This window comes from Pantherophis guttatus, chromosome 10, assembly GCF_059756535.1.
Source record: "Pantherophis guttatus breed Tessera chromosome 10, ASM5975653v1, whole genome shotgun sequence".
NCBI classification, from domain to species: Eukaryota; Metazoa; Chordata; class Lepidosauria; order Squamata; family Colubridae; genus Pantherophis; species Pantherophis guttatus.
This window is the reverse complement of record NC_142072.1, coordinates 9,790,352-9,810,636: the sequence shown is the minus strand read 5'-3', so window position 1 is coordinate 9,810,636 and position 20,285 is coordinate 9,790,352. Positions and strand designations below refer to the sequence as shown.

The window sequence follows — 20,285 nt, the reverse complement described above, 5'->3', positions numbered from 1 at the left end:
GATGTTGGTTTAATTTTTGGAGTAGTAGTTAAGAAAAGAAGCTAAAAAAAGGAAAACATAGCATCTCATTAAACATAGCAATTAAATACATACATGGAATTAACTTTAAAGGAAAAGCAGAATGAGCAAAGCAAGCAGAACAAGAATCAAAGCTCAGATTTATTTGTTTAAAATAATGCTAGGCTGATTTTCAAGGCAAAACCTTCCCTGCTATAAAAAGAAAAAAACGTTTTTCATTGTTGGTGGAATGCTTTTTTGCATATAATGTGTCATAAAATATTCATTTAAATGTACAGCATGGATTTAAATTAGTCATAACGAAGCCCTTTTTAAGTTGATTTTGCACAATATGCTGCTTTAACAAAATTCAACGGCTGCATTCACAAAAATACTGATACAGAAAAAATAAATCAGAACATGATGCAATAGAGTGTCTATTTCACACAATACCGTGTTTCTCCTAAAATAAGACCCTGTCTTATATTTTTTTGAACCCCGAAATAAGCGCTTGGCCTTATTTTCGAGGAGGTCTTATTATTTTGGGGCGTGTGGAGCAAGATGGGGCTCCTCTTGCCGTCTTACCTGATTTCCAGCTGTGTCTCCCTAACCCTAACCAGAGGAAATGGTGAGGACAGGCTGCACAAGCATTTAAATATTTTTTGGGAGGGCTTATTTTCAAGGGGGAGCTTATTTTAGCCATGCGCTCAAAAGCCCGATTGGGCTTATTATCAAGGGATGTCTTATTTTCAGGGAAACAGGATAGTTGGGTACTTTCAGTGTGCTAAAATATCAACTACCGAACCCCGTTTTAGTTTAGAGTAGGATGTTATGCAAGCTCAACCTATGTTTTCCTAGCAGGATGAATTTCTCACATCCGAGCACCCAGTATACTTCAGGTTTCCCTGAAAAATAATTCCTTCCTCTCTTATAGAGTAATATTCAATTGAAATGAGAACTTTACTTGCTGGGATTATTTGACAACCAATTGGAAAAGAACCACGGAAGCTTTTTTTTTTTTTTTATCTATGATTACTGCTATGAGATATGTTATGTGCAGAAAAATAGAAAGGTTTTGAAATATCTATAATGGAGGAATAGGTGGTGAAGATGAAAGAATTAGCAGAGATAACAAAATTGACTTGTCCGATTAGGGAAAGGAGATTACATTTATTCGTGACTGGAAACCCTTTATGGACTTTTTACCGAAAAAAGGGGGAAAAAATGACCTTGTGATTTAAGGGGTTTGATAATTAGAAAAGGTAAACTATAGAAAGAAGGAAATTATGCTGTGACCTTAAAATAGGGTAAAATATAAATGAATGTGTAACTGCTGTGAAGATCAAAAGCTGCTTCTTTGTATCTTTTTTCTTTTCTATTTATTACTTTTCTTTTACTTGTCTTTACTTCTTTTTTCTTTAAATTTTGATATTTTAAAAATTAGTTAGTAAAAAATAAATATAAATATAAAGCACAGATTCTTTATTAGTTTGATAGGTAAAGGTTCCCCTCGCACATACGTACTAATCATTCATGACTCTAGGGGGCGGTGCTCATCTCCGTTTCAAAGCCAAAGAGCCAGCCCTGTCCAAAGACGTCTCTGTGGTCATGTGGCTGGCATGACTAAATGCCAAAGGCGCACGGAACGCTATTACCTTCCCACCACAGGTGGTCCCTATTTTTCTACTTGCATTTTTTACATGCTTTTGAACTGCTAGATTGGCAGAAGCTGGGACAAGTAATGGGAGCTCACCCCGTTACGCGGCACTAGGGATTCGAACTGCAAAACTACCAACTTTTCGATTGACAAGCTCAGTGTCTTAGCCACTGAGCCACTACGTCCCTTTTATTAGTTTGATAGTCTTTTGTTTTTATTTTTTCTTGTCTCCAGCCCTGGGCCAGGATACCAAAATATTTTAGCAATCATTTCCTTTCCAGATGGGAGTTCAGATTACAGCTGCTTCTGTTTGTTGTTGCAATGCTGCAACCTTTGTAATTGTCCTTTCTTCCAATGCAGATAAATGGCATTCGGGCACAACTCCCCATCTATCTAAATGATGGCTCTCTCCAGATCTTCCAAAGTGGAGGTTCTGCCATAGTGGTCACTAAATTTCATCTCCGAGTGTCTTATGACTGGAATCAACAACTCCGTCTCACCATCAGCAGTGATTTTCAGGGAAGTCTTTGTGGCCTTTGCGGAAACTATAATGAAGATCCTGGAGATGACTTCCAAACACCAGCAGGAACAAAGGCCCCAGATGCCAATGCCTTTGGCAAGAGTTGGAAGGTGGATGTTGGCGACCAAGACACATGTTGGGATGATTGCCATGGGCCTTGCGTGCCTTGCCAAGCTGACCAGGCCCAGATATACCAGTCTGAGCAATATTGTGGTCTAATAATCAAGGCTTCTGGTGGTCCTTTCTCTCCTTGCCATTCTAAAGTGGACCCCAAGTTCTACTTTGAAGGTTGTGTTTACGATGTTTGCGCCAATCAAGGACACAAACAATCTGTATGTGATGCCCTGGAGTCCTATGCAGATGCCTGCCAGAAACATGGGGTTGAGATTGGTGAATGGAGAAAATTGGCCGGATGCTGTAAGTATGCAAGGAATTCAATATTGGAAGAAATATTCATCTGGTTCAGTTCCAAGCTGGGAGAAAGGCACTGGAGACAAAATGGAGGCTGGAGGCTGATTGCAAAGATGGTTTAATGATGAAGCAGAACCACATGGTTTTGTGATTCTGGGCAGCTGACCACATGGAGTTGAGAGTGGGGTTTTTAAATACCTTCTCTGAGCTTTGCACTTGAGCGTCCTGTTCCTGTGCAAGAACATGTATTCTATTAGCTGTTGTAGGGGTTATGTAGGGGTCATAGCTTGCTTTATAGGTTGTCTGAGCTACGTTTGGTTGAAGTTTGGTCTGCTCTGAGATGATGCAATGAAGGAGCTTATGTTCTGAAAGGGTGTTGGGCAATTCCTATTATGGCTTAATGGCTTTGTCCTGGTTTGGATCTTGAGTGAGGGCTAATCCTACCTTTGTTCAGACCTTGCTTCAGGGAATTTTTGCCTATGAATAGAGCTAGCTAGATACTTGGCTTCTTTCAGTAAGCTCTTTATCTCTTAAGTGCTGACATCTGCTGAGGGTAATTAAGAAAGGTGGGGGCTGCTTTCTGCCTCTAAAAAAACACGTTTCTCCATTTCTCATCCAGGGAAATGTAATCTTCTGTCCTTTTTAATATTTCTCAAAATATTTCATTCTTCTAGGAGAGGGGTGGATGCTAACTTTCTACAGCGGGAATGCTGCCCCCTAGCCCCACCCCATTTAAAATGAGTGTGAACCGGATGCGAAGTGTGCGATTCAGAGGCACCATGTCAAATATTACCTCAGGGCTATTTGTAGTGCGCAATCGCAGACACAGAATGATTCAGGAGCTAATTTTGTAAACTAGCCCCAAGCTCCTCCATTATCAGTACAAAGAACTTTGCTCCAAAAGCTGTTAAAGAGATAGTGAGAAAGTCTCCACCCGTATATACAGGTAGTTCTCGACTTATAACAGTTCGTTTAGTGACCATTCAAAATTACAACAGGGACATAGGACCGTTTTTCACACTTATGACTGTTGCAACCATTTCTGTTGCTAAACGAGACATGTGTTAAGTGAATTTTTGCCCTGTGGCCAAGTGACCAAAATTCAGAGGCTTGGCAACTGACTCATATTTATGACGGTTGCAATGTCGCGGGGTCACGTGATCCCTTTTTGCAACCTTCTGACAAGCAAAGTCAATGGGGAAGCCAGATCCACTTAACGACCGTGTTATTAACGGAACAGATGCACGGATTTCCCTGAACAAACGTTGCAAGAAAGATTGTAAAATGGGGCAAGAATTCACTTAACACATGTCTCATTTAGCAACAGAAATGGTTGCGGCCGTAAGTTGAGGACTACCCGTATCATGAGTAAAAATGGTCGTAAATAGGAACTAGTGGAGGAGCTGAAATTCTTGTAACACCCCCACCCCCACCCCGCCTTCGCTTTCACCTCAATAAATCTTGTTAAAGAAGTTTGCTTGACAATCTTGAATGGAAAGAATTACTTTCAATTTGAAGTAGCTTCCAAAGACACTGTGCATGTCTTAATTCTCCACTGGATTCCAAGCTATTCTTAAAAGCCGATCAGTCAGCACTTCATGTTTACGATCATGCTCAGCTCTCACAAGCTCTCTTCCTTTTCTTTCCTCCTTTGGTTCTTTTCTCTAAGGAATACGTGTACTTCCGCAAATTTGAGGGCATCCTTAAGCCAGGGGACTCTCTTTCAGGGGTGAAATCCAGCAGGTTCTGACAGGTTCTAGAGAACCGATAGCGGAAATTTTGAGTAGTTCAGAGAACCGGCAAATACCACCTCTGACTAACCCCAGAGTGAGGTGGGAGTGGAGATTTTGCAATATCCTTCCCCTGGAGTGGGGTGGGAATGGAGATTTTGCAGTATCCTTCCCCTGGAGTGGGGTGGGAATGGAGATTTTGCAGTACCTTCCCCTGGAGTGGGGTGGGAATGGGGATTTTGCAGTATCCTTCCCCTGGAGCGGGGTGGGAATGGAGATTTTGCAGTATCCTTCCCCTGCCATGCTCACCAAGCCACGCCCACAAAACCGGTAGTAAAAAAATCTGAATTCCACTACTGCCCTTTTTGTATATAAATACTGATATCTGTAGGATTAGAATTCTACGAGTATCAACAGCCAAAGCCTAAAGTTAGTGTATTCCGAATAAATCATATTTCTTAAAATCCAGCTATTCCTTTTTTCATATTAATTCGTTCTATCTTCACCTCTCCTACTTTACCCGGTTTTAAGTACACCTTTAACTTACCAAAATTTGATCAATAGCTGAAAACAGATTTAGGGAACACTATAAAAACCATAGTGAGGATTTTATGCAGCTCCCCACAAGGTATGCTTCAAGATATAAAACTACAAAGTTTTATCGGGAAAACTCAATGTTTTTCATGCAGGGTGAGGATCACCCTTAATCTCTGAGTTGGGTTTGAATCTTTATTCCAAGGAAGGCAAATTCTAAACTGGAGTGACAACCAATTGATTCAGAATAAATTAATGATCATTTCCCCGTCATTTCCACATCAAAAACTTTGAAAGGAGTCCTGGAAAAGGAATTAAGTCTTCAGATATGGCCAGGGGCCACCCTGGTGGCCTCAAACGATGGCATCTTTTCTAGGGACGATGCTCGTTTTTGCACCTTGTGATCACCATCGAATTTTCGGTAAACTTGTGAAACCAACGCTCTTGCTAATGGACCGGGTGATGAATTTGCATGAAGCAGATTGGCATCTAGGGTGGCAAAAACATGGAACCCCCCCCCCCAAATCAATACGAATGGATTGAGTGACAATTGATTGATATATTTAGACACATCCCAAGGCATAAAGTGCGCTGCGTTTTCAAAGAGCCGAAGTCAGAGCGAACACGCTGTGGTTATCCCAAATTTACCAGTCCTTTTGCAGCTGGCCGTTTTGGGAGCGTGTGTTCTGTCTAATTACGGGGAATGAGGATTAATTTGATTTTTAAATGGTTTCAACAGGTGAGGATCTTATTACGGTTAATGTGCTCTCTAGGCATCAGCCACTTATCAATCTGGGATAAATATAGACTTGTCGCTGCATATTAGCACGTCTCTAAAGAGACGCCATCTCGCCATCACCGTACTTGCCCTTTCAGTGGCGCAGGAAGGAAGAAAATATTGATAGCTTTCTTTTCTTTTCTTCACGCAGTACCCGAGTGCCCTCCCAACAGTCAGTACCAGCAGTGTGGAACAGCCTGCCCAGCCACCTGCCTGGATGACCAAACTCAACAGCAACTCCTCTGCCCAGCGGTGTGCGTAGAAGGTTGCCATTGCCTCCCAGGTTTCGTGCTGAGCCAGGGCAAATGCATCCCTAAGAGCAGTTGTGGATGTCGGCATGAAGGCTACCTCTATGCCCCCAATGAGGCTTTCTGGGCCGACGATAAGTGCACAAAGAGATGCGTATGCAACCCAGCCACGAATCAGATTGAGTGCACCCAACAAGCTTGCAAATCCTCAGAAAAATGCCTGGTTATAAAAGGGGTGAGGGACTGCTACCCGATCGACTTCGTTAGCTGCAAAATTCACGGCGATCCCCACTATATTTCCTTCGACAACTATAAATTTGATTTCCAAGGACCCTGCGCCTATGTCCTCACTGAAGTGTGTGAAAAACCTATGGATCTGAACTGGTTTGGTGTCTACGTCCAAAATGAGTATCGGGGAAACCGTGCTGTCTCCTGGACCCGGAGCGTACAAATCAATGTCTACGGTACTGAGATCATAATCAGTAGGCAATATCCTGGGAAAGTCTTGGTAAGTTTGGGTAGTGTCTGGTTATTACAACCTTCATCTTTCTTTGATGCTCATTTTATAAACAGAGTCATACAAAGGATTGATGAGGCCTCTAAAATCAACCCAACCTACCATTTCTATCTTTCAATCAAACCAAAAAGGATAACTAGTGGATACCGTAGTGATAGCACTTAGACTTATATCCTGCTTCATAGTGGTACCATTTTTGTAGCCCTCTCTAAGTGGTTTACATTGTCAACCTACTGCCCCCAACAATCTGGGTCCTCATTTTATTGATCTTCAGAAGGATGGAAGGCTGAGTCAGCCTTGAGACGGTCAGAAGTGAACTCCTGGCAGTGAGCAGAGTCAGCCTGCAATACTTAATTCTAACCACTGTGCTAGCTGGCTGCTAATAAACTACTGGATTTTATTGAACTCAAATAATCCAGATCTGCTGGAGGCAGGCAGTAGTTTGGCTTTGAGGACCATATAAATGGCCACATTGGGGGACCTATAGAAAGTGATGCACATTTATATGTACCTCTATAAATGTACACTTCTATACAAGCATTTAATGCTTAACATCTACACATCCCATCCTTCTTCTGGAGAGTAACTCATTTCTGATTTCTTGTCACAATATTTCACCTGTAACACAACTGAACAGCTTCAGATAGGCATCCAGCTGGTTGCTGTTCTCCTATTAATAATATTAGAATGCCATCATTATTTTATCTGCAGGCCATCTGGTTGTATCTGTCCATTAGGAGCCCTGGTGGCGCAGTGGTTAGAATGCAGTAATGCAGGCTAGCTCTGTCCACAGCCAAGAGTTCAATCCTGACCGGCTCAGGGTTAACTTAGCCTTCCGTCCTTCCGAGGTCAATAAAATTTGGACTCAGATTGTTGGGGGCAATAGGTTGACATTGTAAACCACCTAGAAAGTGCTGTAAAGCACTATGGGGTAGTATATAAATCTAAGTGCTATTGCTATGTATCATTTGAGTATTTAGAGAATGGAGAAGAGCATTTTGTAGGACCCCAAGATGGATATTTGGCTTCTAAGCTATACCTGTGTCCTTCTGTTGGTGCAGGAGGTGTCAGGGTTCCAAGTAATAGTTCCATATTGAGCAAAACACCAAGGCAGGTTAGATTCCTCAAAAAATAGCTCGATTGGAAATATCATATTGGAGGTGGGCCATGTGGGAGAAGGAAGCCTACGTGGTTTGGTGGGTCCTATTGAATTGGAGACACTTCCTCGAGGGCAGTCAGATCCCATTCGAGCTGTGGACAGACCACAAAAACCTAGAAGCACTCAAGACCCCACAAAGTCCCATTGGTCTAGTGGTTAGGGTTCCTGGTTTTCACCCAAGCGGCCCCGGGTTTGACTTCCCGGTATGGGAACACTGACAGCAGGGAGATTCCATGTCCCTTTTTTGGAAGGCTCCATTACAATGGTGGGTTTCAAAATTTTTTACTACCGGTTCTGTGGGTGTGGCTTGGTGGGTGTGGCATGGCTTGGTGGGTGTGGCTTGGTGGGCATGGCAGGGGAAGGATACTGTAAAATCTCCATTCCCATCCCACTCCAGGGGAAGGTGACTGCAACATCCCCATTTCCTCCCGATCAGCTGGGACTTGGGAGGCAGAGAATCGATGGGGGCGGGGCCAGTCAGAATTTTTACTACCGGTTCTCCGAACCACTCAAAATTTCTGCTACCGGTTCTCCAGAACTGGTCAGAATCTGCTGAAACTTACCTCTGCTCCATTACCAGGCATCAGAGGCAACCTATGCACATGAATGTGTGTAGATGCACATAAAGAAATACCCCAAAAATGTCCAATCCCATGATCTCACCATATCTCTGCTCCAACCATTGTTGCCTTCAGCCATTATGGGGAAAAAAACCATCAAAAAAACTATGGTCTGTGGTCAAAAAATATATTCCCTATTTCTGCTGTTCTACAGACCCTGAGAAGGACAGAAGAGGTGAGAGATCATCTTTGGCCTGATTGTTGTTGTTTTTTCCCCATCATTGCTCCTATTCATTTGCTTAACATAGACCATCCTATTTCTCCTTCATAGGTTGGTGGTATATTGACCTGCCTGCCTTATAATGCTGTTGGAAACAGAGTCAAGATATATCGGAAAGGCCCGAGCGCTGTGGTCAAAACTGACTTTGGCCTCACAGTCAGCTTTAATTGGGACCACCAACTTACGGTCACTGTACCCGGCACATATAGAAATACGCTCTGTGGCCTTTGTGGGAATTTCAACAACAAACCTGCGGATGACGCTCTTATTCCCGGGGGCATCCTTGTTCCCAAAATCCCCGTGTTTGGTGCTAAGGGCACCAAAGCGTATGACCCAAGCTGCAAACAGGTTGTAGATCCCGCCTGCCCAGGGGTTGACGTCTTAGCAAAACAGCAGCGGGCTTCAGGACGGGACTGTGGTCTCATCGTCGCCGTCAACGGGCCTTTCAGAGAATGCCACGGCCATGTGGATCAAGAAGCCGCCTTCCAGGACTGCATCTACGACTCCTGCTTCCTCAAGGGACGCTACGCCTTTGTCTGTGCAGCCGTCGCTAATTACGCATCAGCCTGCCAAGCTGCTGGCATCACCATATACCCCTGGAGAACTCCAATTTTTTGCCGTGAGTCTCCGGGATGTAAACAAGTGTGTGTGTGTGTGTGTGTGTGTGTGTGTGTGTGTGTGTGTTTGACTTGGGGAATACAAGTCCGTTCCTAGTAGGAGCGGGAAAAACCGGACATAGAGAAAGGAGTCGGTGTAGATAAGAGAAGAATTTTTCTCTCTCTATTTTTATCTGTCTTGTTTGGAATAAAAAAAAGTAATTTCGGTAGTATATTCATTTCTATTCTCCCTACCAAAGATAGTTGTAAATTCTTCCATTTCTCCAGGTCCAACTTAATTTGTTGCATTCGTTTTATATAGTTATCGTCTTTAATTGCTGCACATCTTGCTGTTAAATAGACGCCTAAATATTTAACTTTCTTTACTATCGGCAGATCTATTTTCTCTGTCACTTCTTCATGCTTAGCTTTCCAGATCAACTCATCAAGCAGTTTAGTCATCTGAAGGTTGCAATTTTACTGCCGTAGAAGTAGTAAAGATAATCCCAAAGGTGCTTTTTAAGGAGGCAACTGGACTATCTTGTTTTTTTCTTCTTTTAAAGATGTTTCGCTTCTCATCCAAGAAGCCTGGTGGCTCAGCAGACTGATAGCATTGTGATTAACACCAGCTGTCTGCAATTACTGTAAGTTCGAATCTCCCCAGGCTCAAGGTTGACTCAGCCTTCCATCCTTTCTAAGATAGGTAAATTGAGGACCCAGTTTGTGGGGGCAATAAGCTGACTTTGTATAAATATACAAAAGTACGAAGGCTATTGCTTAACGCATTGTAAGCCACCCTGAGTCTCCGGAGAAGGGCGGCATGTAAATCAAATTAAAAAAATAATAATAATAAAAAAGCTTCTTCAGCTCTGACAGGTTAGTGGGGAATGGAAGGATTTATATTCCTTGCAGACAGCTGGTCATTTGCATCCTTTTAGGGGGTCGTTGAGGCCACTTGGAGGTTTATCTGTGTCCTGAGGACCTCAAAGTCTCTCTAAAAGGATGCAAATCATCAGTTATGTGCAAGGAATATAAATCTTTCCATTTCCCACTATCTTGTCAGAGCTGAGGAAGCTTTTTGGATGAGAAGCGAAACGTCTTCAAAAGAAAAGAAAAAACAAGAAAGTCCAGTTGCCTCCTAAAAAAGCACCTTTGGGACAACCATGACCTGGATGACTAAGAATCTCTATAGATTTTCACCAAGATTAGCTTATCTTTCTAGATCAGTGTTTCTCAACCTTGGAAGCTTGAAGATGGTTGGACTTCAACTCCCAGAATCCCCCAGCCAGCAGCGCTGGCTGGGGGATTCTGGGAGTTGAAGTCCACCCATCTTCAAGCTACCAAGGTTGAGAAACACTGTTCTAGATGCAAGGGTTGGGCCATTACAGATAGTCCACAACCTACAACCTTAACAGAGCCCCAAATTTCTGTTGCTAAGTGAGACAGTTCTTAAGTGAGTTTTGCCCCATTTCGTCACCTTTTTTTGATACAGTTGTTAAGTGAATCACTGCGATTGTTAAGTGAGTAACGCAGTTGTTCGGTGAATATGGTGCTTCCCCATTGACTTTGCTTGTCAGAAGGTCGTAAAAGACGATCGCCTGACCCTGGGACACGGCAACTGTCATAAATACGAACCAGTTGCCAGAGTCCGATATTTTGATCACATGATCGAAAGTCAAGTCGTAAGTGTGAAAAAATGGTCATACGTTTCTTCAGGGCTGTTGTAACTTCGAACGCTCGCTAAACGGATCGTTGTAACTCGAGGACTACCTGTATTTTTTAACCACATCTTTGCCTTCTGCAAGGACTGAGTTTTAGTCCCGTGCCTGATTACCTCTGCAGCATGATTAACTCATCCCTTCTGTTTTCGTTTTCAGCCCCGCGTTGTGCTGCCAACAGTCACTATGAACTTTGTGCTAAGCAATGTGACCAGGCATGTAGCAGCCTTTATTTCCCAGCTCCTTGCCCCACCCGATGTCAAGAGAATTGTGTCTGCAATGATGACTTTGTTCGGAGTAATGATGTGTGTGTACCGCTGGCGAAGTGTGGCTGCTTCCATCAAGGGCGCTACTATCCGGTCTCTGAAGTGTTCTATCCAACTTGCCAAGAACGTTGCGTCTGCCAGGCTGGTGGCAAGGTGGTATGTGAAGTAACCCCCTGTGGTCCCAATGAAATATGCCAACTACAAGATGGACACCAGAAATGCTACCCCACTGGAAGTGCCACCTGTTCTCTTGATGGAGATCTCTACCTGACTTTTGATGGGCTGCCCTTTGACTTCCAAGGCACCTGCTCCTACATCCTAAGCAAGTTGACCTTCCTAACCAAGAGTGTGAATCTGCATCCATTTACTATAGTGGTACAGAACCAGGCCTCGGGGAATGGAAACCTTGCAGTGCCCAAAGTGGTCACAGTGGAGATGTTGGACTTTGTGCTTTCTCTGTTGCAAGACAAGTGGGGATACGCCCAGGTGAGTTTCTGAATCCTGTTCATTGGAGGTATGTGTGGAGCAGTGGTGGGTTCCAACCAGTGTTACTACCGGTCCTCTTCGCGCATGCGCTTTGCGCGTGATCTCCGCGTGCATGCTCGTTTTGCTCGCACGCACGCCAAACTTGCGCATTAGGATTCTGGCCAGCTGAGGTGCGGCCATCCACTCTAATATTATTTTTTTGCTCCATAAATTGTATTAGGGCTTATTTTCTGGTTAGGTCTTATTTTTGGGGAAATACGGTATTAATTGAGTCTGGCTGGCTGGTGATTTAATTTAATTTAATTTAATTTAATTAATCATATTTCTATGCCACCCAACTCCCAAGGGACTCTGGGCGTCTTACAACAGAAATAATACAAACAGTGACATAATTTTTTTAAAAAAAACATTTTAAAAACATTAAAAACACATGCACACCATCCATGGCCGGATCTCGCAAGATTGAACAGCGATATCAACGGCCCCAGGTCTGCAGGAAAAGCCAGGTCTTCACCGCTTTCCAGAAGGCCAATAGGGTGGGGGTAGTCCGGACCTCAGGAGGTAACTGGTTCCAGAGAGCTGGGGCAGCCACAGAGAAGGCCCTCCACCGTGGGCCCGCCAGCCGGCATTGTTTAACTGATGGGACCCGGAGGAGACCAACTCTGTGAGATCTTACCAATCACTGGGAGCTATGCGGTAGAAGGTGGTCTCGAAGATAGCCTGGGCCCTGAACCATGTAAAGCTTTAAAGGTAATAACCAACACCTTGAATTGTGCCCGGAGACCAATAGGGAGCCAGTGCAGCTCGCGGAGAATTGGTGAAATGTGGGTGTACCTAGGTGCACCACGACAGCTCGCGCGGCTGCATTGTGGACCAACTGATCTTAACTGGGGCTCATTTTTGGGGTAGGGCTTATAATACGAGCATCCTGAAAAATCATGCTAGGGCTTATTTTCCAGTTGGATCTTATTTTCAGGGAAACAGGGTAGATGTAATTACTTAGGTGACTTACAGAGTGAGTGTCCAGTGTTCACTCTCTGTATATGTATATGGAGATTCTCAATTATCCAGGTCATGGTTCTCCCAAAGGTGCTTTTCCAAAGACAACTCAAATCAATTGCACAGCCAACCAGAGACAGCACCGACCCTCAACCAACCTGCACATCCACCTCCTCCCCCTGACCAGCACTTCATCTCCCAATGACCCTCACCTGGCATAACCTCCCCATCACAAGAGTCTCTCTGCTGACCCACACCTGACCCATCACAAGACTCACCACAAGACCCTCACCTCATGTGACCCCACCATCACAGGACCTACTCACCACATGAAGTTGTTCCCAGTATAAATAGAAGAACACTGACATCCCCTAAACTCTGCTGAAGATGTTACTTAGCCTGGTAATGAAATGTTCAGAAGCCAACCCACAAGCTCGGAGAACAAATCTCCTACACCTGAGCTACAGATCTTCACCACTATCACAACTGGACTTTCTTGGAATTTTTTTTTTTCCTTGAAAACATTTCACTTCTTTCCATCTTTTTGGGGAAAGAAGAGAAATGGCTGGGCAGATTAAAAAAGTTGCTGCAACAGAAACATAGCCATAAATTCCTCATTATCCATGGTGTGTATATGGTTTGGAACTGAAATCTGCCTTTAAAAAAAAATATCCTGGACCTTTGAAAGTACTTGGGAGATTTTCAGTGATGTCCTCCTCCTCCTCCTCCTCCTCCTCCTCCCCCTCCTCCTCCTCCTCCTCCTCCTCCTCTTCTTCCTCCTCCTCCTCCTCCTCCTCCTCCTCCTCCTCCTCCTCCTCCTCCTCCTCCTCCTCCTCCTCCTCATTTTTTTTTAAAAATTTGATTTATATGCCGCCCTTCTCTGGAGACTCAGGGCAGCTTACAATGCGTTAAGCAATAGCCTTCATACTTTTATATATTTATACAAAGTCAGCTTATTGCCCCCGCAATCCGGGTCCTCATTTTACCTACCTTAGAAAGGATGGAAGGCTGAGTCAACCTTGAGCCTGGTGAGATTTGAATTTGCAGTAATTGCAGGCAGCTGGTGTTAATAACAGTGCTTTAGTCTGCTGTGCTACCAGGGCTCTCTTCATTTTTCATGAAGATATAATTTTATCCTGACAGGTAAATGGTATACTCCATCGCCTCCCCGTAAGCCTTTTGGATGGAAAGCTCCGAATCTATCAACATGGCTTTTATCAGAGGATTGAGGCTTTCTTTGGTGTTACGGTGTCCTTTGATCTCTCCTCCAACGTGAGAGTCACTGTCCCCAACAACTACCAGGGTCATCTGGGTGGCTTATGTGGAAACTACAATGGACAGCCGAAAGATGATCTTCAACTACCAGATGGCACGGTGGTCTCAGATGTGGTTGTGTTCGCTGCTGCCTGGAAAATCCAGACTCCTGGCATCTCCTGCACTGATGGATGCTCTGGGAATAATTGCCCAGTTTGCACGGAGGCAAAGAAAGAGTTTTTTAAGCAACGCTCCTTCTGTGGGATTCTCACAGCCTCCGATGGGCCTTTCAGCTCCTGCCATGGTGTTGTAGATCCCACTCCCTATCTCAACCATTGCGTCCTTGATTTGTGCATCGGCGGCGGGGACAGACAAATCTTGTGTCATAGCATCCAGGGCTACGTGGCAGCCTGCCAAGAAGCTAAGGTCACCATCCAGCCTTGGAGGACCCCAGATTTCTGTCGTGAGTAGCAATCAAGAAGCATTACTAATTGGAACACAGGTTGAATAAGGTGGATGTCCCTACTATAAAGAGTAAGGGGCTGTGTGAACCAGCTAGGATTCTGTGATTCGGTTGATGCAAAATTAAAGAGTCAGTGCAATCTGAAGAGTTGATCTGATCAAAGTACATGCACACACATAGATAAAAGTCCACCAGATCTTCAAATGTGCCTAATTTTGTTTGCTGCGTTGAATTGTTAGAAGATTTGGTGTGAAGATTCAGCTCAAATGATGATTTGACCATATTGCCTATAAATAGAATCTTTGATGCTTCACACAGCTTTAATTAAGAACCCCTCCCGAAGAGAGAAAGAGAATTAAGTAGATAATTGGAAGGTAATCAGCACTTAACACTCCTTCCTCTTCATTTGGCCATGGCCCAAGGAATTCGTTGCTTTGGCGACTATCACACCTGGCACTCCCAAATAGGAAAGATTGCTGTCTACTACCTCTACAATAATCATTGGGTTAAACATAGAGAAGGAGAAACTAATTTGGAGTCTCCAGCACAGAATTCTGGGAGTTGAAGTCCACAAGTCTTAAAGTTGCCAAGGTTGGAGACCCCTGCTCCAGCGTAGGGCCGTCCTATGCTCTCAATGAACCTAATTGAACTGGTAGCAATGCTACATATTGACTGCAAGTATGCAAGTGACCATTAGATGGCAGCAAAGAGAGTTTTCTCTATTGTTCTGACCCAGCTCCCCAAACACAACAAACCCTCTGAAGTGAAAACTGACAGCAAACAGCACTGCTTATTGGAATGATATTGTTACCTAGTTAGGTAATGAAACGTCTGCAAGAAAACAAGCAAGCTCAGAGAGCATCACGGACCCCTTACTAAATGTTTGTAAGAAAATATAGACAATGCTAACCATTGCTCCCTACTGGCTGTTACAGTTCTCCTGCCCGCTGGAGAATTCTGGAAATCAAAGTCCAGGCAGCTTAAAGTTGCCAAGGTTGAGAAACGTTGCTTTAGCTCAGGGGTCTGCAACCTTAAACACTCAAAGAGCCATTTAGACCCATTTCCCACAGAAAAGAAAACACCGGGAGCCACAAAACCCTTCCCGTGCCTGACTATTTCTTGAGTGGCCACAAAACTAGCATATGTAGTTGAATTAAATGTTCTGTTTTCTTCTGAAACTTTTCTTTTTTTGGATTTATCTATGGTTGGCCTACCGGGGGTTGAAAATCTCAATAAATGGCGTGCTGGCGGGTATCGCACATTGGCATGCATATTTGTGATGCATATTTTGAGTGACAGGGAGCCGTAGCAGAGGGGTGAAAGAGCCACATGTGGCTCCAGAGCTGCAGGTTACTGACTCCTGCTTTAGCTGATTAGTTCCTCTTGCCTCTTCTTCTGCAGCAATAACCTGTCCAGCCAATAGCCATTACACCCTCTGTTCTAATATCTGTGAAGTCACCTGTGCTGGGCTTACGGATAACCTTCAGTGCCCGGAGACCTGTGTTGAAGGTTGTCAATGTGATGATGGCTTCTTCTCAGATGGCCTCAAATGCATCTCCATGGATGAGTGTGGCTGCTTTGAAGACAACACATACTATCCGGTAGGTTGAAAAGCAAGGAAATACTGAACCTCAGTTTATTTATCGGACGGACCTGTGAAAATCACATCCATATTAGACATTTAGTCTAGCATTATCATGTTTGTTACTTATCTTTCAGGGGGAATCAAAATGATATCACTATTAATTTTTTGCAGGACTTGTGTCTTTGTTCTGACCTGGCTCCCAAATGCAACAAACCCTCTGTAGTTAAATAAATATTTCCTTTATTAGGAGCTCCGGCAACCCTGGCAAGAAGCCCTCTCTCTCTTCACAGCAGGCTAACAAGTCTGTCTGGCAGGGAGATGAATAGTTGTCTGCCACACCTATTCATCTCTGCCCCCTGCCTTTTATCCCCAGAGCTAGGATGGGGCTTCACTAGCAGTGGTGGCTCTTCTGTCCCAAGGATCAGCCCATAGATTTCCACTGCTCTCCTCTCCTCTGCCTTCTGTGCATCTGTGCATCAGGCACTGGACCCAGCTGTTCCTCCTCTTCCTCATCAGCCACTCCAGAACTGGGGGCTGTTGACTCTCCATCTGAGGGCTGATGGATGACCCAGGCTCCACCTCTGTCTCTCTCTTTCTGACAGCTCCATTCCCTCTTCCCCTTTGGAACTCCCATGTTGCCTTGATACTGGCCCTGACTTCCACGCCGCCTCCTCATCTGATTTGGCTGCTGGAGGGGCCAGCGGCCAACAGGCCACAACAGCTTTTTTCAGTCCATTTTTTGGAGGTTTCCCTCCCACCCAGCCCTTCCCCAATTTGATGCAGCGATAGCCTATTTTGGGTAGACAGTTACTGTGGTTGTAATCAGAAGCTAATTTCATTTGGTAACTACTTATTGCAGTTTCTTGTTAAGTGCAGCTCAATCTTACAGGAGAATTACTGTACTCCTTAATTAGTCCGTCCCTGTTCCCTGCAGAGTGTTTTATTAATCTCTTGATGTTGTCACTTGCTGTGTGATGGTCATAGGGATGAATTAAGCCAGGAGCTGGTAAGTTGTTTTAGATGGTACAAAAGAACTTCACAGCAAAAGCAAACCATTCAAGGTGTCTTCAGGGGATTGTTGTCCTTTTATGAATGGCTCCATTGTAAATGAATGCAGTGGAAGGAAAAAACTCTCAGTATGATAACATTCCATAAAAACCCATGAGACAAGCAGCTCTAATCGCATAGATCCAATCCAATCTAAAGGCTTTTAAGAAGAGACTGGACAGCCACTTGTCTGAAATGGAATAAGGTCTCCTGCTTGATCAGAGGGTTGGACTAGAAGACCTCCAAGGTCCCTTCCAATGCTGTCATTCTATTTCTATGTTCTAATTAGGGACACGGTGGCTCAGTGGCTAAGACACTGACCTTGTTGATCGAAAGGTAAGCAGTTCGGCGGTTCAAATCCCTAGTGCCGCATAACAGGGTGAGCTCCTGTTACTTGTCCCAGCTTCTGCCAACCTAGCAGTTCAAAAGCGCGTAAAAAATGCAAGTAGAAAAATAGGGACCACCTTTGGTGGGAAGGTAACAGCGTTCTGTGCACCTTTGGCATTTAGTCATGCTGGTCACCTGACCACGGAGATGTCTTCGGATAGCGCTGGCTCTTTGGCTTTGAAACGGAGATTGAGCACCCCCCCCCAGAGTCGGGAACGACTAGCACATATGTACGAGGGGAACCTTTACCTTTACCTATGTTCTAATCCCATCACTCTATAGCAATGGCAATAGCATTTAGCACTTATATCACTTCACTGTGCTTTACAGCCTGTCTCTAAGCGCTTTTACAGAGTCGGCATATTGCCCCCAACAATTTGGGTCTTCATTTTACCCACCGCGGAAGGATGGAAGGCTGAGTCAACCTTCAGCCTGGTGAGATTCAAACTGCCGGCAGTCAACAGAAGTAGCCTGCAGTACTGCATTCTAACCACTGTGCCACCGTGGCTCATGGATTCTATGGATTCTTAATACGTATCTCAGATGATCTGGGATGCCATTCCTCTCCCTCAACCCAGTAAGGAATGACAGCTTCAAGGCAAACAGCATTTCCAGGAACCAATGAGGATCTTCTACTCTAGGAACCTTCCATATAGCTGTGGAGCAGTTTCTAAATAAGTTTTGTTTCTTCCACAAAGCTGGTGGAAGCATTGCAGAAGTACACGAACTTGGCTCCTGAGTAAGATTTGCCTTGCTGTAAGATAACTTTCCCCCAATGCGGTTGTTAAAAAAAATGTGAGCCTGGATCCTTTTCTCTTACCTGTGGTTGTTTTTTTTTCTTAACGCTCAGCCTAATGTGCCAATCTTGCAAAACAGTTGCAAGGAGAAATGTGTCTGCAGTCCAGCTGGAGGATTCTTCTGTGAAGAACACGCTTGTGCAGCCAATGAAGCCTGCGTGGTGAAAAATGGGATTATGCAGTGCCAGAACATAGGTAAAATGGGTGATACCACCTCACGGGGGTGCACTTGATGGATGGAGAAAGAAAGATCTGATTTTACATCCCTCAGGATGTCTTGGGAGGAACTAGTAGTTCAGCCATGCTGGAGAACGATCCTGTGGGTATATAGACTAAAGCTGAATGCAGTGTTGCGTGAAATGCACGCGTTTCAATTTCAGTATCTGCTATGGGAGGGACTTTAATTCTTTCTATTTCTCAGAATGCCTTTCTGAGCATTTATATAGCTGTGAAGATTTTATACATAGGTCTAATACAACTTCTACTTAGTATATGTTTGTTCAACATGCTTAATCAAGTCACCAACTAACGTAATGGCTATATTTGCTCAACATGTTAGTTTTAATCAGGGGTGAAATCTATTTACCTTCTCTACCGGTTTGGAAGTGTGTGTGCTGTGCGCGCGGGGTTCATGTGCAATTTTAGACCCTCTGCGCATGTGCAAAATCTTCTGCGCATGCACAGAGGGTCAAAAACAGGTTATTTCCTGGTTAAAACCAGGAAGTAAAGATGTCTGGGCGGGTGGATGGAGCCTCGCACTGCCGCCACTACCAGTTCACCGAACCACCCACTGCCGCTACCGGTTCGCCTGAACCGGTGCGAACCAGTAGCATTTCACCCCTGCTTTTAATGTGTGGTAGTTTTTCGTGTGTGGTTTCACGTGGGGTGCGTGCAAGCCTTGGTTATTTGAACCCAGGCTAGTTTATGCTTCAATATAAGCATGAAAATGGGTTACTTGTGAAACCAGATTAAGCATGTTCTGACAGTCGACTGCAGAGCAGGGATGAAATGCTCCCGGATCGGACCGGATCGCCCGATCCGGTAGCAATCTTGGCCGGTGGTTCGGTGATCCGGTAGTGACGGTGGAGCATAGCTCCGCCCACCCAGCCAGGTAATGTGTTTTTTACCTTCTGTGCATGCGCAGAAGTTTTGCGCATGTGCAGAAGGTCTGCACGTGCCTGTGACGCACACGGGGGCGGGAGCGAAAAGAGCGCGCACGTGGGCTTCTGAACCGGTAAGGACGGTAAGTAGATTTCACCCCTGCTGCAGAGGTGTACATTTTGAGACATACTGATAGCAATAGCAATAGCACTTACTGTAGACTTGCATACTGCTTCACAGTGCAACAATCTGGGTCCTCATTTTACCGATCTTGGAAGGATAGAAGGCTGAGTCAACCTTGAGCCAGTCAGGATTGAGGGAATCGAACTGCTGGCAATGTGAACAGGGTTAGCCTGCAATATTGCATTCTAACCACTGAGCCACCGTGGCTCTTATACTGATCCTCCTCTAGACTTAATTTCTACTTTCTGCAGCCTAGCAAAGAGAAGGTTTGGGGGCAGGGTGATACAGTCGTGGCCAAAATTGTGGAAACCTTTTGGGAAAAGTGTATTTTTGAGGTTTGATGGCTAATAACACCCCTTTTTTTTGGTAGTTTCAAGATAATCCTATTCCACTGCTGGAATGGCCTGGGAATAGCCCAGACCTTCACCCAATTGAAAATCTACGGAGCAGCTGACTAAAGAAACTTGTTAGTCAGAAGCGACCCAGCAATAAAACCCAGTTAATAGAAGCCATCATTCAATCTTGGTTTCACATTAGAACAGCTGCAGAACTAAAAGGCTTGGTTCACTCCATGGGAAGACGTTGCAAGGCCGTAATTCATGCTAAAGGTTACCCAACCAAGGATTAACTGACATGGTGGTAATTGTTGTATATCTCATTTTTTCTACGTGTTTCACTTTTCTTCTTTATATTGTAACTGCTATTCTAATAGCAAATCCTAAATCATAAGAGTTATTGCATTACGTTCTTGGTTAAATTATCTTTCCATTGATATATAATTTTATGGTACCATCCCTCCCCCCGAAAAATGGTGTTATTAGTTATTTGTTTTAGAAAATACACTTTTCCCAAAAGGTTTCCATAATTTTGGCCACTACTGTAACTCTTTTCCCGTACTTGAAGGGCTATCACGGAGAACAGGGAATTGACATATTCTCCAAGGCACCAGAAATAAAATGGGGAAATTAGCTTTAAACGATAAAATGACATGCGATATTAAAATTAGAAATGG

At 44.2% G+C, this 20,285-nt stretch overlaps 1 protein-coding gene across 1 annotated transcript in view; it reads left to right on the top strand.

The window, feature by feature from the left end:
• Positions 1-20,285, top strand: part of LOC117669233 (IgGFc-binding protein-like) — a 67,681-nt gene that overhangs the window by 22,880 nt on the left and 24,516 nt on the right. Inside the window, exons 6-12 of the mRNA XM_087876703.1 lie at positions 2,015-2,591; positions 5,779-6,383; positions 8,443-9,010; positions 10,865-11,457; positions 13,600-14,173; positions 15,575-15,774; positions 18,043-18,184. Of these exons, the coding sequence (XP_087732829.1) occupies positions 2,015-2,591; positions 5,779-6,383; positions 8,443-9,010; positions 10,865-11,457; positions 13,600-14,173; positions 15,575-15,774; positions 18,043-18,184 (3,259 nt within the window). The remainder of the gene's footprint in view (positions 1-2,014; positions 2,592-5,778; positions 6,384-8,442; positions 9,011-10,864; positions 11,458-13,599; positions 14,174-15,574; positions 15,775-18,042; positions 18,185-20,285) is intronic.